At 52.1% G+C, this 17758-nt stretch overlaps 1 protein-coding gene across 2 annotated transcripts in view; it reads left to right on the top strand.

The window, feature by feature from the left end:
* The first annotated feature begins 3700 nt into the window (after positions 1–3700).
* The window catches only part of Gad1 (glutamate decarboxylase 1), a 40292-nt gene continuing 26234 nt past the window's right edge, over positions 3701–17758 (top strand). The window contains exons 1-5 of one of the 2 annotated variants that reach the window (XM_057755299.1): positions 3701–4094; positions 5602–5744; positions 8949–9011; positions 13886–14047; positions 15147–15389. In XM_057755299.1, coding sequence (XP_057611282.1) covers positions 5666–5744; positions 8949–9011; positions 13886–14047; positions 15147–15389 — 547 coding nt within the window. In that variant the 5' untranslated portion in view covers positions 3701–4094; positions 5602–5665. Of the gene's footprint in view, positions 4095–4552; positions 5003–5601; positions 5745–8948; positions 9012–13885; positions 14048–15146; positions 15390–17758 lie in introns of those variants that run through there. The other variant, XM_057755300.1, reaches the window with a different exon arrangement.

Genomic DNA, 17758 nt, shown 5'->3' with positions numbered 1-17758 from the left:
AAATATTAGTTAGCATCCTGACTCTTTCACTAATAAAGTTTTGCAATATAATTTTCTGTCACACATCTGGATTCAGGTCGCTGCTTTCTGTGCTGTCTACAGCGAAGTTGTCTCTCGCTTACAATCAAGGGATGCCATGCTGCCTGTCCTCTTTCGTCAACGGAACACACGACCCTGGGTGTTTGAGGTCACATCTGGGGCATTTCTCAGCCTTTTAAAGGTCCTGCTGTGTTAGAAAAAAAAATGGCAGAGACCTATATGACATGGAAACAGCCCGTCAAGCTTCCTTGAAGACCAGCTAGCTGTGTTTCGGGCTGTTCTCCTCAGGAACTGTAATCTATCGCCCCCTGCTGGTCACTGTGTTCGCACTAGGGGTGGCCAGAACTGGGCGTTTCTAGATTCACACAAATACAAATCACCCCGTGCTGCTTGCTTGCTCGCTCGATTTTTGCCGGAGGGAACAGCCGGATGACAATTATCTGAAGACTCCATCTCCCCACGAGAAATCATTGCGACTTCTAGAATCGCCCAGCTCGAGCTCTGCCTCCCCACTCCCCCCTCCCCCCGCAGCTACCCTTTCAACCCTTTCACGGTCTGCCAGGAACCAGTGCAGTTTTCTGTTAGGATGGGGTGTGCGTCGGGGTCCTCCAAAGAAAGTCCAAAAAGATTCAGGGATGTACCTTTAAAGTATGGACACACAGCGAAGGGACCTGCGGTCTGACTTAAAACCGCGTTCCTAGCTCTCCTGGGAGACACGTTTAAACGCGAGCACTGCCATTTTTCCTTTTTCATTCTTATTCCTTTTTTTTAACCATAATTTAAATACTTTAAATAGACCTTTATGACCCAGCTAAAATGAACCAAAAATCACGACTCTAAATAACCGTTCCTGGAAGCTAATCACGCGAAGTGCGTCAAAACCGGTTGACGTTTCGCATCTACTCACCTTGACAGAAAATATTTTAAGAAAAAAGGGATAAAATCTCCCCGGAAGCGGGTTGGGGAACCTCTTTCCTACCTAACGTTCCTCCCACCTGATTCCCCCTCCCCTTTGAAAAAAAAAAAACCAGGGCTCCAAACGCTTTCTGAGTGTCTTTAAATGTCCCGGGGAAAGGGCACTGTGGGAGGAGGATGCCAGTGTCTGTCACTGTTGACCTAGGGAGGAATGTTGTCCTTGGAAGACAGAAAAGGTGAGCAGTCGGCCGGCCACCCCCACAGCTCAGTGGAGGGAGAAGAAAGAACGCAGCGGAAGGCATTCCCAGCCCTTTTGTGCCTTAGAGTGTTGCTTTCCCATTTCTTCAAAGCGCTAATTCTTAGATTAAAAATATGTACGAGACAGCTGGCCGGACACCACACCCTTCCTGGCCACCCCTCACCACCGGTTCAAGTCCCTGGAGAGGAAGTCTTTTTTTTTTCTCCACCCCCCATTCTTCTAAGCATCACCCCCTGGGAGTTTGAAGATAAAAAGAGTGAAAACCACAAACAAAAATAGTCCAAATACTGTTTCTGAAAAGCCAAATGACAAGGACAGTTGTCACCCGTCCGAATTCTTGGGCGAAATGCTCCACGGCACAATCCCCCGACAGGCAAAATAAACAACAGTAACTGAGTGACAAGGAAGAAGGTGGGGCCCCGCCTGGGGCAGAGGCTGGGGGTTGGCTCAGCACTTGCAATGAATACCCAGGAAAGCCCTTAACGACGGACGCTGTCCTCGGTGCTGAAGCCTGTTTCTTGACTCAAAACTCGACGGACCAGTACTGAGTGGATTTCCAGGCCTTCTGTTTTTAATATCCCGCTGAGCCCAAGAGTCTTGAGTTGGAGTAGGAGAAAATCGGAGGTTAATTCAATCGGGAGCCCCTCAGTCTACCTTTCTCTTTGGCTCACCGGAATACCATCCTCAGGAGTGCAAAGATAATGAATCAAAAGGTCACTAACACTACCATTCAGAAAGACAAGCAGGAGCCTTCATTTTCCTCCCCACCACAAGGGAGAGAGTGGAGAAAGGGGAAGACACCTTAAGGATCGACCCAGCCTGGGTTAACTTGTGATATCTACTGTTGTAAAAAGAAAATAAAATCTTTTCTTTCCTACTTTTTGCTAAAGTACTAGTAATGAGCCCTCTGAAGTCTGTGGTCAAAGACATTCGTGGTTGAACATTTCTCCGTCTAGTGCGCAGGTGAAGCCAAGGCACGTTCACAGGCAGTCTTGGAAGAAGGCTAAGGAGACAGAGGAAGGCAGCAGAATTGTAGGTATTTAGGATCGGGAAGATTTGTTGCTTCCTCCCTTAGGGCCAGTGGGTCTTGAGTGTTTAAGCAGTGGCACCCAGCTTCGTTTGAGGGGACATTTCCTTCATGAAACACACACACACACACACCTACCCAGGAACTGTGGCGCGATAGGACTTCGGGTGCTTTTTGTCTTTAAAAAGTGCGGGGGCTTTTTTGCGAGGCGGAGAGAAATCAGCAGCGTCTTCTTTGGTAGCAGGAGCAGCGCTATTATTTCAACCTCTTTTGTTGAACACAGGGTATCTTCCAGCCCTGACTCTTGGAGCTCCCTCACGGAAATTTCGGTGATTAGTGCAAATTTTTGATGTTTCCGTTGCGTGGTGATGAAAATCGATAAGATAGTCACAGAAAAGGGACAGGCCTGGGGTAAACCATCTAGGACCCAGGCGTGCACATCAATAAGCCCCGTCTGCTGCACCGCAATATGAGGGGAATCACCATGAAAACGAGTAAAACGATCACGGAGTACTCCCCGTCACCCAGACAGACCCAAAGATCAAGTTTGCTTTGCCCCCAAAGAATAAGACACGGAGGGCGAGAAAAGTGGAGTCAGGAGGTAGCTGCGGGAAGGCTTGAAAAGACCAGCAAGTTACCGAGCTTGGCGGACTTCTGCAGGTGTTGTCTGGGGCGCACCAGGAAAAAACGCTGTCAGCACAGGGTCTCTGGGTGTTTGGCGCCCTCTGGTGGAAAATTTTCAGCTACCGACTTTTATGCTGGGGTACTTCACCCCGCTCAGTAAGGTGCTTGAATGTTGCTAAGAGAGAATCTTTAAACGCCGTGAAATTGAAAAGAAGCAAGGAGAGTGGACCAAGACAAAGAGTGGCTGTCCTGTCTTCCCGGAGCCACCTCCACGCTCGAGTTCCCCAGGCGTGTGGAGAGGCACTCGTGCGTGTTATTAACCTTCAGACATGATCAATCACGAAGATTTCTTTTCCCATCCTCAAGGGAGGGGGCTCAGAGAAAGAGGGATGGGACCCCTTTTCTCTGATGGTACCAGGTAGCTGTGCTCGAACGAGGTGGTTTGGGGGTGCCTCTAACTGATGAAGAAGCTGAGTGAAGAAACTCCACCGTCTGGGTGGTTCCTTCGTCTCTGTTTTGCCTTTACAGCAACCCTGACTCAGTAGAGCGCCCCCCCCCCCAAGAATACCACCCAAAGAAAACCCTGCGGGGAGTCACGGAGCCTGGACAATCACGAGAAAGGGGTTAGGGTAATGCTGGTCTCTTAATCATCGCTAATTTCTTAGCTCCAGCAGGCCAGCATCAGCACAGATGATTCTCGTCTTCTCCGAGAAACGGGAAGGGGGCACAGAAGAGAAGAAGCGCCCAGTGAGACAGACTCCTACGTAGGAATTATCTTTCCCTGCCCTCACCCAATGTTGCTTATCTCAAAAAACCAGAGCGTGCTGAGTACGTTCTGGATTACTCATAGGACTTTGTTTTCCCCCTTCTGATCGAAAACGCGTGAGCTGGATTTATGATCGCCCTATAAAGCTCCAGAGGCGGTCAGACACCTGCAAAGGAGCCCCACAGCTCCGCGGACGAGCTGCCCCCGCGAGCAGCGGCCTCGTGATTCCCCCCGCCGAGCAGGTCCCCGCCTCCCCACTCCGCCCCCGCCTCCCCCAAGCCCAGAGGCCGCCTCTCCGGATCTCTGTCTTCTCCAGGCTCTCGCGTGCCGGACCAGGGATCGAGCGAGCTAGAAACCAGCCTGGGGTGATACCTGGCACGTACGCCTGTGGCTGAGCAGAGACAAGTCGGGGGCGCTTCGCAGAGGAGCGGCTGGAGGGTCCAGCTCGCGATCGCTGAACCAAGGTGGGTAAATACGGGATTGTCGGGACTTGCCAGTGCCCAGCCTTGGTTGTTCAATCCAGTCCTCTTAGCCTGCCGCTTCTTGTCAAGCCCTACCGCACCCCATCCCACCCCGCGCGCGCTCCTGTCGCCCACCTTCCACAGCCTAGTGCTTCCCGCCAGTCCAGTCGCAGCTGTCTTTTGGCGCCCTCCGCCCCCGCCCCTCCTCACTCTTGCGATCCTTATCCATGGTTTCTTCCCGGGGGCACATAGGAGCTGAAGTGACACCAGAGCCATTTTCCCTTGCGCTTTGGGGATCGGAGCTCGGGGCTCTCGGATACGCGCCTGGGTAGCAGAGGCAGAAGGTGCGAGGAGCGATAACCTGTTACTTCCCCAGCACCCGCGTTCCACCGCCGCCCGCCGAGCTTCGAGAGCGCGCGCGCGGGGACAGATGCCCAGCCCGAGGGACGACGCGCAAGAGGCGGCTGGTGGGCTGCGCTCTGCGGGGTCTTAGATTTACCCAGATTAGCGCTCTCTCTCTCTCTCTCTCTCTCTCTCTCTCTCTCTCTCTCTCTCTCTCTCTCTCTCTGTGTGTGTGTGTGTGTGTGTGTGTGTGTCTCTCTCTCTCCCTTTCTTCCTCTCGCCTCTCTTTCCCTCTCTCTGTCAGCGAACAAGCACCAAGTAGGGCTACGGAGCACTCAGCCTCTAACGCGGTGGGCGCAAGTTCGCCTCCCAGGTGACGATCTCCTTTCTACCCTCCACTGCCTTCTCTGGCTCAGTGAGACGAACTCTGGGGAGTAGGTAGAGTAGAAACAGCGAATCTGGGACGCAGCCTTGCCCTAGGCTTCGGATAGCTAGAAACGAGGTGGGACAAGAAGCCGACCAACAAGCAAGGTTCCGACTCGCTGCCTTTTGGCTGTCTGGAGTGCAAGGTGACTGGTTCTTAGCGGGTCAAGTCCTGGGGAAAAAAATAAAACATATATATATATATATATATATATATATATATATATATATATCCCTTTTCCCTCTCACCTTGTCTCACCAAAGTCCCTGTCCCCAGCGCTGTGAGCCTTCTTCATTCCAAGGAATTAGCCAGACACAACAACGGGAACCAGACACCGAACCAGACGTACCCGCCCCGCGCGCCCTCCCCTTGTCTGCGGGTCTGCCAGGCTGCTGGGAGCCCAATGGGGCTTGTCTCGGCTTGGCTGGAATTCACTCGAAGAGTGCTCCTAACCCTGTCCCCACCCCATCCCCCGCGTCCTGAACCCGCCTCGGAAGCCCCTTAGCTCTGAGCCTCACTCGGGGTCACCCGGTTGAGCCTCCAGACTTGAGAGTCGCTCTGGGCTACTGTGCCTGTGCCCCAGTCTCGGAGCTAGCGAGCGCCTCCCCACCCCCTCCCACCCACAGCGCACCGGGACCCAGCCAGCTCGCTGCCCTTGGTCTCTCTTCTGTCTCCGAGACTTCTGTGACCCGGGCCGCAGGACCCAGAAGCTCTCCCCAGCGCAGCTCTCCCTTCTGTTTGCAGCCTGTTCCTGCGCCCAACCCGCAGGGGACCCTTGAACAGTAGAGACCCCGGGACCACCGAGCTGATGGCATCTTCCACTCCTCCGTCTGCAACCTCCTCGAACGCGGGAGCAGATCCTAATACTACCAACCTGCGCCCTACAAGTAGGTCCTGCCCCAGTTTCCTATTAAATGGACTGCAGCGAGGGTGGGGGCTCTGGGACCGCGGGAGGCTGCGCTGTCGGAACGCTAAAGGAGAGAGTGGAAATGATGGAGGCTGGGAAACAAATGGGGCCCTATCCCAGGTTCCAGCTTAGAGGTCATTTGGCTGCCAGGGACACGAGGTGACTCCCAGGGCACCGAAGAGCGACGACTTCACAGGGGCCCGCGGCATAGATCCCTAGGGTCTTAGCGACGGGATGAGGCGCGCAAGGCAGGCGTTACGTTGTTGGGGTTTTTTTTTGTCTGATGGGACAACAGGGGTCAGAACAGGGAAGGCGGTGTGAGGAACCCGGAGTCCCAGCGAGAATAGTTATTTTGCTCTAGCTTTGAGCTCAGACCTGACCTCCTCCTCTCCTCTCCCTTCCTCTACCCCCAGCGCTGTACTCATAGTCCATAATCAGGGGAAATTTCGACGTTAATTGCAGCTTTTAGAAAACTCAGGGTCCCTAATTGCTCCAAATTTGTGTCTAGCTATTGACGAGTGAGGGCGAAGCCAGGGGCGTGAAAGGTGCACAGAACTGCTTGAGATTCAATTAATTACATCTTAGAGACAAAAAGGGCGGGGTGGGGGGGATATTAGGCATCATTCGGAGTGGCACGGTATGTGTGGGGGGGTAACTAGGAGAAGAAATGGCTTGCCAATTTCTTCAAATGGGGAGGCAAAAGCACCCCATGTTTTTTCCTGGTCCAGAGACCTGTCAGCAGGTGACAAGTCTCGGAGAAAACAGGGAAACCAGATAAAGGGAGCATTTATGCTTCCCCACCCGATGTGTCTCTAATTCCGACTGACTTTCTGACTCCTTGAAGAGGAGCGGAGACACAGGATTTGTTTGTCTTTTTTCCTTTTGGGAGTGATGTCTTTCCCCACCCCTCTCCCACAAATCTATCAGCTCCAGACAGTTCTGGCCCCAGAATCTGTCCAGGGGAGGAGCTGAGGTAGATCGGTGTGGTCGAGAGTGCTTCTTGCTGCTGCGTTTTTTACGGCACTTATCACAAGCTTGTGAAAACAATTGTGCTCTTCTTCGCAAGCGGCAAGAAGAAGGCAGGAAAGCCCCTTTCAGTCTCTGGGGCAGACTCGGAGCAGGAGGCCCTGATTCCTCAGGCCACTTTGCAGTTCCCTTAGCAGCCCCCTCTTTCTGTATGTAGGCAGGCTGCAATTATACACACAACAAAGCGGGGCTCGGTGGATCGCCAGTGCTGGCAGCACGTGAGCCAGGCGCTGGCGGAGGCGGCGGCGGTGGGAGCTGGCTTTGCAGAACTCGAGGCCTGCGCCCCTTTTGTCTGTTGATTGGGCCTGCATAGATTTCTTTTTCAGTCCTCCCCCAAATCTTACTCCAGTCTTCATCCCCACAACGCACACTTTTCTCCCTCTCCTGCAGGGTTGGGGGCAACCCTTCACACTAGGCACCCCAGCATCCTACATCCTGATCTCCCCAGTCCTCAAATGTTCGGCCTCAGCAAAGGCAAGGCGATGGTCTGAGTTCACGTGTGGCCTGGTGCCCCTGGAAACCACCAAAATGGAGGCCAGAGTTCTAAGTACCCCTGCTGGGGAGAATAGCCTTTTCCTAGGAACACCTACCCTTAACTGAAGAGCCCTGGAGCTCGGGGCCCCAGGCTTGGTTCACTTTCCGCCCTCCCCAAAAGACACACCCCCACCTGCCCAGCTTGCTCTGGAAGGCCGTTGGTTCTGCTTATTCCAGCAACCCCCTAGCAGGCAGGCGCTCTCCCGCATATAGGAAAAGGTGTTCTCAACTCCGGCCACAACAAAGGGGCTCTCGCCCATCTTTCTTTCTTCCTGTCTTCCTGTTTTTATCAACGCCTAACTTGAAGGAAGAAAATAAACAAACTGGACTGCTTCTGAACGCCAACCTCAGGCTAAGTGACCTTGGGAAACTCTTAACCTCCCTGAGCTGAAATGTTTTTGTCACCTGAGTCTTAGAGCCATACTCCTGAGTTGTTTCGTTTACTGTTTTGTTGATTGGGTGAAAGCACAGATATTTAAAGAGAAAGCACAGATATTGGGAGGAAGTAGAGCTCTATGCTCCAGGTACTATTATTAGGGTTTTGTTGTTACAACGATTTCCTTTCTGTCAGTGGAATTTCATCTGTGACATACTGTCTCCCGACGTCAGGCCGTTTCTTCTCCTCTCTGGGGCTCTGTTGTGCCTGGGGTTTAATGGATGTCACTCTGCTTATCGCTGCCAACACTGGAGGAGCGGGCCCGGGTGGGGTGGGGGGATGGGAGGCGCCTTGCTGGGAAGGATGGGGAGGGGATTTCTCTTTGGACCCACCCTACACGAAGGAAGCGGCACCCTTCTCGGGAGTGGTAGGCTGCCTCTTCGCATTCTTTGCTGGGAGTTAACACCTGAGTGCCTCGAAAATGGTCTGGTTAAAAAAGGAAAGTCCTGCAGCCGGCGGTTCAGACCCGGAAGAGGGGTGCCCGCATCCGCCTGCTCCAGACCTTAGGAGTCCGACGGAAGGGTTAATGAGGGGCAGGTTGCGAAGGGGGTTAGGGGTGGGCTGAGGACAGGGAGACTGGCGCACCATTGTCTTCTCTGCTTCCCAGTCTGACTGGAGCAGTCATGCGAGTCCGATCATCTAGTCAAATACTATTTTTCACCCAATTAATTCCTGAACTCTTCCGCGACCCCATTTCATGCCAGTTTATTTTAAGCTGCCACTCGGCTGGAGACCCGCCAAGAAATTATGAGACGTTTGGGTCCCAGATGCCTCTGTGTTCCCTATATGAGCTGTTGTGTTGTCCTCTTCAAGCCCGAAGACTGAAACCTGCGGCTGGGCCCAGCGGGTAGAGTAGCTGAGCCACGCAAGCGCCAAGGCCATCTTTGTGCGTGTGGTTAGCTTTTGCCCTGGTGGAGACGCTTGTGGGTGGGGTCCATAGCTGTGAGCATCCCTTCTTCAAAACACGGTTCAGTACCTGAAGTCAGCAGCAGACAGGAAGCTTTATGAGAGCTGGGAGCTCTGTCTGTGAACCAAAGGTGTAGGTAGTTCCTTGTTCCTTCCAGAGCAGAGCTTTTCGGGAAGTGCGCTGGGGAGGACCTCTACAGCCCTCTCCAAAACCTTTGTGCCCTACACAGTTTCTCACCGGCCTGAACCTTGCTAATTTCTTTTTCCTGTCTTTGCCCCTAGCATACGATACTTGGTGTGGCGTCGCCCATGGATGCACCAGAAAACTGGGCCTGAAGATCTGTGGTAAGTGAACAGGCCCTCAGGGGTGGGTCTCTTCAGAGGGAAGCCACGATTGTGCCGTTGGGTTTGTAGGCGTGTCCGGCATCTGGAGGAGGACCCTGGCCCTTGGACCTGCTGTTTAATTTCTTTACAGTTCCTGCATCCAGTGGAAGCGGTCCCTAGCTCTCCTCGTTCAGGAGGAGAGGTCTTTTCCTTTGGAGACTCAGTAACCAGAAAACGCTTAGATCCGGGGGACTCATTTCGCCCAATAATGCTTCGGAAGTGGGGATACAGCACCCCCAAGCGGCAGCCAGGCTGTTCTCGCCGGCGCCGGGCTGCTTGGCTAACTAGTGCTTTCTGCCCTCGAGTCTGTAAAAATTTCATAAAAATTGCGAACTGGTCTGATTTTCGGGGCAAGCAGGCCTAAGGCGCAATATTTATCAAGGCTGCTACTGACCCTTTGTGGTTACTCACCCCATCTTCCATCCCCGATTGAAAGTGGCTTCCCCAACTTAAGGGTTTTGCACCGAATTGTCACCCTGATTCAAATTTCGTTCTTGGGGCTTCAGGGACCCAAGAAAGGAAAAGGGTTGCCCGCGCCCTAGGTGGTCTTTCTCTAGGGGAAGTGTGGGCAGCATGGACCGGATGGTTTGCCCTGCGGGTCTTCGACGGCAGCAGAAAAGAAGGGGGGGGCAGGTGCGGGAGGGGAGCTGCAGGGAAGGAGAGAATGTTCGGGGTGGGAGGCGGTTGTCTGGCACGATTTGCCAGCGGGGAAGGAAAACAGATCAGGGAGGGGGAGGAAAAGGAACGAAGGGTCTGAAGTGAAAACGCCCCAGGGTTGTAATATTTTTTTAAGAAGAAAAAAAAAAAAGACTTGTTCGAAGGGACACAGCTGAATGGCTCCGGCTGAACAATGAGGAGCTGCTTTCCCGACTACATTTCTAAAATTCTCTAGCCTTATCGGGCCAGAAAATACGGGTTTCCCTGGGCAGGGGGTGGAGAGGCGGGGGAAGATTAACGAGGGACTTATTAAAGACCCATCCGTCAGCTGCTGGGCACGAGATAGCAGCGGAACCGGTGCTGGCGCTTGAGCTCCGCCCTCCCAGCCTAGGGAGCGCTGGGACCGGGAGGGGAGTGGGTGCTGAGGAGGCTTGACCTGCCCGCCTCTTCAACTCCCCCCTCCCTCCGGTGCCCAGGTTGTAGCCGTTGAGAATCGGTGGGAAGAGTGGTTCTTTAGGGCCTTTGGAAATCGGCGTCCTTTCATGTTTGGCCGCGCACGATCCTCTTTGCATCTCTGGGGCCCTGGATCCCGGAATCCACTATTAACCGTGAGCGAGACCTAGCGCGTATTCAGGAAAGCCCAGCCCTGCGGCCGGCCGTAGAACCCAGGGGTTTAGAGAGTCCCCAGCACGCAAAACTGGTGGGCCACACCAGAAGCGATCTCTACGCAGGGGCAGTCAAGAGCCCAGAGCTTTGTTCTATTAATAGCCCCTTCCCACTCCCACCCAGCCATTCCTGGCTTAATGGCCCGTTTCCCGCCTGGTCCCTCTTGGCGCTGTGGCTCCCGCCTTCTGCTGTTGTCATTGTCGTGCAACCCGGCGGCAAACAGAATAGAAAGAGCCCTAGAGTCTGCCTGGGCGACGCAGCGGGTAGGGACAGGTTCCAGGTGAAGGCCACTTTTCTTCCGCCACCTGTCTGTAGGAGCTAGGATTTGAAGGCACAGCCTCTATCCTGCCTCCTCCTGCTCTTGCAACTGGGCCTTGGAAGATGAGATCCAAATACTCCTGTTGCATGGGAGCGGGGATTGTCATCCGTAAAGAGATTCCTCTCTGTACACACACACACACACACACACACACACACACTTTGGGAGAAGTTGCAACCTGAGTGAGATGAGAGGAACAGAGGATAGTACTATGGGAAAATTACACTAACCAAAATGCTGTGCCTTTGGAGGCTTGGTGCTGGAAGAAGGCAAAAGCAGAGTAAGGGTTTATTTCTCATACTTCGAGTCAATTTTCCGTTTTAAGCGACTGGAAGTAGCGTGCACTAGTCAGCTACTGTTGCCCCTGAATCCACAGCCCACTCCAGACCATTCCCAGACTCCTCTCATCCCAGACCTTTTTGCACCTGGCAGTTTGCACTGCCTGGACCTAACACCAACAAGACTGACTTGAATCTAATAGTCTCTTTCTTCAAATCCATCACCTTGGATGGTCCCCTAAACATCTTTATGCTTTGCTGAGATTCAGCTCTCACCCATTCCCTACCCCTTCCTCCTTACTCCAGGGAATGAAGCTGCATGGGTGGTCACAGAGTCCCTAGTCATACCCTGGGCTCTAGAGGCAGAACCCCCTGGGAGAGTAATCAGATGGAAGAAACCCGAGGTTCTGCCAAGAGCTGGAGAGTGGCTGCAGGCATGGTGGTATGACCCAGATAGAGTGAGTGGCAAGCATGCCTAAGCGTCTGGCTCTGCCAGCTCTCCAGCGTGTCCTTGGTCTTCCATCACTTACCTCTGCAGAGGTCCAAAACTTGCTGCCCAGACAGACCCTCCACACATGTGTTCTAAGTTTGTAATCAATTGCCTATTCTAAAGATGGAGATACCTCAAATGCCACTCCGTATCGCTGATGTCTTGTGAAGAGTGCAGATCTGTTAATATGTCCTGTGCCCACAAAAACTAAAAAGGAGCTCATGTCCCAAAGCTGCGTGGTGCTGGGTTTCAGCATCCCCTGTGTCCGGTGACCGTGTGTCTTTATGCCACACCTTGCTTGGAGTTTCATTTGGAAACAACTGTGCGGAGCATGGTGCTCTGTTTCTACACAGCTCCTAGGACCCTGGCCTTTGCTCTGGGGGATGAGAATGGAGAACACCCACCGACCCAGAGGGGGAAGTCCCCTCAGGCTGCCGCTCATCTTCATTTGAGGCTGGGTGGATGGCCGTCTGTGACTTGAATCAACACAAGCTGCAGACTCTCTCCCCTGTGCTAGCACTAGATCCTGGTGGCTGGGGTACAGAGCAAGAGAGAATACAGGGTGCTTCTGGGAAGTTTGAGGGACCCCCTAGTCAAATCATTGTTAAAGCATTCACCTCAAGAGTATCCTCCACTTAATTTCATCCTTCATCCCATAGCATCCTCCACCTCCCCTTTCCAGGAGAAGCAAGTAGCTCCTTGCAGGGCCTCTCTGAGCCAAGAGGAGCTTTGATCAGATGATAGAGACTGCAGGGTAGGTCTCAGATGGACAGGACCACCCTTTATTGAGCCACATGGATTTGATTTCTCCAGTCAGATCCACTCTATAGCCGTTGTTCTTGACAAAGGGGCCAGGACCCTACAACCCTCTCATGAATGAGCGCTGCCTCCTGGCTGTGAACTCTTGATTATGTCTTAGAGATCTTGGTTTCTACATTGTCAGGTTTGAGAGTGGGGTACAGTGCTTGATGGGGGTGGGGAACATGCTCCAAGTTGGCTGGCCCTCCAGCCTGTTGGGTTCAACCCTGCTTCCTGCAGTGCTGCTGAGGGTATTTGCACTGCATGCCATGAGCAAGCGAGATTTCTTCTCCTTCTTAGGGGAAGTGATGGGGTGCTGTGAATCCCAGCCTGAACTGAGAGTTCATTTCGTATGCTTCTTGCATAGCTTCCTGTCATTACTGTGACAGAGGTGGCCAGCTGCCAGACTGAAGCTTCTGGAGTGGGAGAGATTGGTCTCACTGCCTCTGTCTCATTCTAACTATATGACAAGCTGCTCTTCTGCAAGTGCTCCATGAGTACCTATAGCGGACTAAGCCTATGTCGGGTGCTCCATAAGTACCTATAGCGAGCTAAACCTATGTCAGGTGCTCCATAAGTACCTATAGCTAGCTAAACCTATGTCGGGTGCTCCATAAGTACCTATAGCGGGCTAAGCCTATGTCGGGTGCTCCATAAGTACCTATAATTGGCTAAGCCTACATCAAGGCTGGAAGATGTTGAAGCTTTCTTGCCTTTTCTCTAACGCTGTATCAGTGGAGACAGGTGACTCAGGAAAAGCTGCACTGTATTTTTGAGTTAAAAGTATTACACCTGTGATATTTACCTGGTGCCAGAAAAAGACATCTTCCTTAACTTCCAGTACCTTATCTTTCCTCCCTCTGCTGCCCTCACCCTCCTCCCTCTGCTGTCTTCACCTCCTCCCTCTGCTGTCCTCACCCTCCTCCCTCTGCTGTCCTCACCCTCCTCCCTCTGCTGTCCTCACCCTCCTCCCTCTGCTGTCTTCACCTCCTCCCTCTGCTGTCCTCACCCTCCTCCCTCTGCTGTCCTCACCCTTCTCCCTCTGCTGCCCTCACCCTCCTCCCTCTGCTGTCCTCAACTTTCTCCCTCTGCTGTCCTCACCTTCTCCCTCTGCTGTCCTCACCCTCTTTTCTCTGCTGCCCTCACCCTCCTCCCTCTGCTATCCTCACCCTCCTCTCTCTGCTGTCCTGCCCTCCACGCTACTGTCCTCTCCCTTCCTCCTTTCGTTGGTCTTCACCCTCCTCCCTCTGCTGTCCTCATCCCACTGGTTCCACAGCCCCATCCTCTCTGGGTCCCCTCCTTCCAGACCCCATCCTGGGGCGGGTTACTGGAGTGGAAGCTGTCCAGTCAACTTAATTCAGTTTGTTGTCACATCTAGAGAAGATGGGGCTCACTTGCTGCTTTTCTCTCTTGCATGACTGGGTCTGTGCCACTGATGACACCAGACACAGCCCCTCCCCGCCTGAAGGCAAGCAGTGCAGAGTCACTGTAGATAACCCGTGACACCGGGCTTCTCTTCTCAGCAAAAGGAGAGCCCTGCCTGGAGGGTCAGCCTGTGGGTTGTGCAGCTAGCCTTCGGTAGCTCGGCAGTTCCCCATCTCTCTGACCTACCTTCTTGTGGCTTTAGGCTTCTTGCAAAGGACCAATAGCCTGGAAGAGAAGAGTCGCCTTGTGAGCGCCTTCAGGGAGAGGCAGTCCTCCAAGAACCTGCTTTCCTGTGAAAACAGTGGTGACGCGGGTGCCCGCTTCCGGCGCACAGAGACCGACTTCTCCAACCTCTTTGCTCAAGGTGGTCCCTCCCCAGACTCCACCATGCCTAGTCAGTTGGTTCCTCATTTGAGGGTCTTGATTTCCCCCTGAAATTTTACTTCTTTCACTAAGAAATATCATTAGTCTGTGAATCCTCATGAAACTGCTTTTCTGACCTTGGTATGGACCAGTCTCCCTTCTTCCCTACTGCCCAGGTCCTTGCTGTTTTGAAAGGTAGATAAAGGAAGTCTCTAAGTCATTCAGTTCTAAAGACACTCCTAGAGACAAACAGGGACACTTACCTTCCAAGATTACCAACCTCCAACCCACTTTGTGGGAAGCTGTGTACCTGGGCCTCATGACCAAAGATGGTAGACTCACTTTCCTTTTGAAGATCCTTTGCTAGCTCCTGTGGGCTCTGCAATGCAGGCCTTGGGAGGTGCCTTCCCAGGCCCTCCTCAACAGCTCAGGGGACTCCCCACTCCCTTACCTCTGGCAGAACCACAGAAGCCACAGCTTCATTAAACCTCTGAGACAGACATGCCCTGGATGACCTCACAACCCGCACTTGGGCTATCCTGGAAACATCACTCAGGGCCCCAACAACTCTTTTCCTGCTTATCGCTCTTTCTAAGTCTGCTCTACAGAGCTGAGAGCCCAAGTCACCTCCAGATATCTAAAAATAAGTCTAGGCCCCAAAGGATGAAGTCAACAGAAAAATGGTGGTCCCCTCTGTTACCTTCTGGAGCCCATACCCACAGCAGACCCACCTTCTGCTACCCACAGATCAAACAGATCATTAACACCAAACCAGATGCGCAGGGACACCTGGTCTCCGGGAGGCCAACAGAAGTACTTCACAGCATGTCCATTCAGCAAATGGACAGCTGCCAGGGTCAGCTGCTCAAGGTTCCTCTAAGCGGTCACTCCTCCCCCATAGCCTGACTCTCTGGAAGTGTGGAAAGCCCTAGGAATGCATCCAATGTCTTTGTGTGGGCAGAAGTGCATCCTTCTGGGGATGGGGATATCCAAATAGCAGTATAGATTCGTATCCTGGAAAGCAACGGGGCTCCTCTGAAGGCTGACCCAGGGAAACGAGGCAGGTGCTAATCACTCTTTGGCTTCCCTTCTCTGGTTAGATCTCCTTCCGGCTAAGAACGGGGAGGAGCAAACCGTGCAGTTCCTGCTGGAGGTGGTAGACATACTCCTCAACTATGTCCGCAAGACGTTTGATCGCTCCACCAAGGTGCTGGACTTCCACCACCCACACCAGTTGCTGGAGGGCATGGAGGGCTTTAATTTGGAGCTGTCTGACCACCCCGAGTCTCTGGAGCAGATCCTGGTTGACTGCAGAGACACCCTAAAGTATGGGGTTCGTACAGGTGAGCGTGAGGAGGGGTTGACCATTCGTCTCCCCTAGCTGATCAGGAGCATGGCCAAATCGTGATGAAGTGGCCCTGTCCTGGTGAGGGAGGACACGGGTCCTCAGTGACCACAAGGTCATGTCTGGGCCATACTGACTAGAGTGACAACCCTGGCAAAAGCTCATCATTTCTCTTAAAACTAAAAAAGGTACAGATATGGGTCAATATAAGTCATTTTATTGCTCGCTTGTTTTTGTTTTAGGCTATTCATAACCTAAAGAGCAGAGAGGCCATCCCTTGGGTCTTTTCTCTGACCCACCTCACTCTCCCTCATCTGTTGTTTGCCTGGGGAACTGGCCCGTTTCCCCCTCTTTTGGGGTCCATTTCTAAGGCTTGTCATTACAAACTCTCACAAACAATGGGGATTCATTCTTTCACAGTTTTGGAAGCTGAGCCTTCAAAATCGAGGTGTCAGCAGGGCCAGGCTTTCTTTGAAGGCGTTCAGAAAAGATTCAACCTTGACTTTGTGGTTTCTGGTCCTCCTGGGCATTCTCCTTGGCATTCCTCAGTTTGTAGATGCTGCATGATGGCCTCGGCCTTCCCTCCACATGGCCTCTTCCCTGTGAATGTTTGCCATAGCTTCTCTTCACATAAGGACACCCCCTTCTTCGGATTAACGGCCTTGTCTAGATTGTTTGCACCTCAAAAACCCTATTGCCAAGTGGAGTTACAGTCACAGGAACAAGGGATTGGGCCTTGAATTCATCTTTTGGGGGAATACAATTCAATCCAGAACACCCAAGAGAGTCTCCTTTCTGTCCCTCCCTTCTCTCTCTTCCTCCCTCCCTCCCCTTTTCTCCCCCCACTTACATCGTATTCCAAATGAGTCACCAAGTTCTATTTCCTACTCAAAGATTGTCCTTTCGCCCCCTCTTCACCTTTCCCAAGTCCTCTCTAATCAGTAATCCTGGCTCAAGTGGTTACTTTAAAATCACCCCAAGTTCAAAGACATTTTAAACCTCTGTAGGAGCTGTTTCTTAGCACTGAAATAAAGAACAGTTTCTCTGCCTGGCAACTCCCCTCAGGCAGACAGATCTTCGGGAATTGGGGGTCCTGGTCACAGTTGCCCTCACAGGGGGAAGCCTTGAGGTGAGGAATGGCATGGTGTTGCTTCTTTCCCTCTCTGCCTTTAAGTCCTCTCATCTAAACCCCTAGAAGAGGGGGCTGGAGAGATGGCTCAGAGGTTAAGAGCATTGCCTGCTCTTCCAAAGGTCCTGAGTTCAATTCCCAGCAACCACATGGTGGCTCACAACCATCTGTAATGGGGTCTGGTGCCTTCTCTGGCCTGCAGGCATACACACAGACAGAATATTGTATACATAATAAATAAATAAATATTTAAAAAAAAAAAAACCCTAGAAGATAGACTGGCGATTAGGATCGGGGAAGCTAGTGGCAGGAAAGCTCAGTAAGACGGCTTGGGTGTCAGAAACAAACTGTCCTAATGAATTAACGAGGCTGACCAAAGACGCTGTTTAAATAGGAAATTCCGAGTAGCTTTTGAGGTCAGCCAACACCACTGGTCTGAGAATAGTCTCATTTTATAGTTACTGAATAGATCAAATTCGTTCACATGCATGAAGTCTGCGCTGTTTAAGGAAAGTACTCATCAATTCAGCTCCACTACCATCCCCTTGGTTTGATGGCTAACCTGTTCCTGGGGAGGAGAAGTGCTGTCTTGCTGGCTTAGAAGAGAATCAGGATTCCCTGTGTCAGCTTGACTTGCTTTGACATTCTTTTTGCTTTACATACTTTCTCCATGGTAGGGTAAGACTATTTATCTGTCTGTCTGTCTGTCTGTCTGCCTATTTATCTATCTATCTGTCCATCCATCCATTCATTCATTTACAAAATCCCAAAGAAAACACAGAATCATGCCATGACAGCATCTCACGCCTGTGGTCAGAGAAAGCCTATCATTGGTCACTGCATATCATCTCATGTATGAATCCACTGAGATGTTTAAGTCTGTGCACTTCTGATGGGCACAGCAGCTTCCGGAGGCAGACGTTCGCATTTAAAGAGTACGTAATCTTCCACACCACGTGGAGCTTTCTGCTGCCCTTCACAGTATTGGCACTGGTTAAAGGACACCATTGCTGCTGTATCAAAAGCCAGTTCCTGATTGCTGGTCTATAATTTTGAGTATGCATTCAAACCATAGGCTAAACCCCTGGAACATCAGAAACATTATGAAGGATATTAGTTCCAAAATAATAAATTGATTTCTAATAATGGAGCATACTCCTCTAGGTACAGTCTAGAAGGGGATATGGTGGTATTTGACATTGTTCTATGAATTAACAAAGGCCAGCACATGATTTTCC

The sequence above is a fragment of the Chionomys nivalis genome, chromosome 22, assembly GCF_950005125.1.
Source record: "Chionomys nivalis chromosome 22, mChiNiv1.1, whole genome shotgun sequence".
In the NCBI taxonomy this organism is placed as follows: domain Eukaryota; kingdom Metazoa; phylum Chordata; class Mammalia; order Rodentia; family Cricetidae; genus Chionomys; species Chionomys nivalis.
This window is presented reverse-complemented; position numbering and strand designations above follow the sequence as displayed.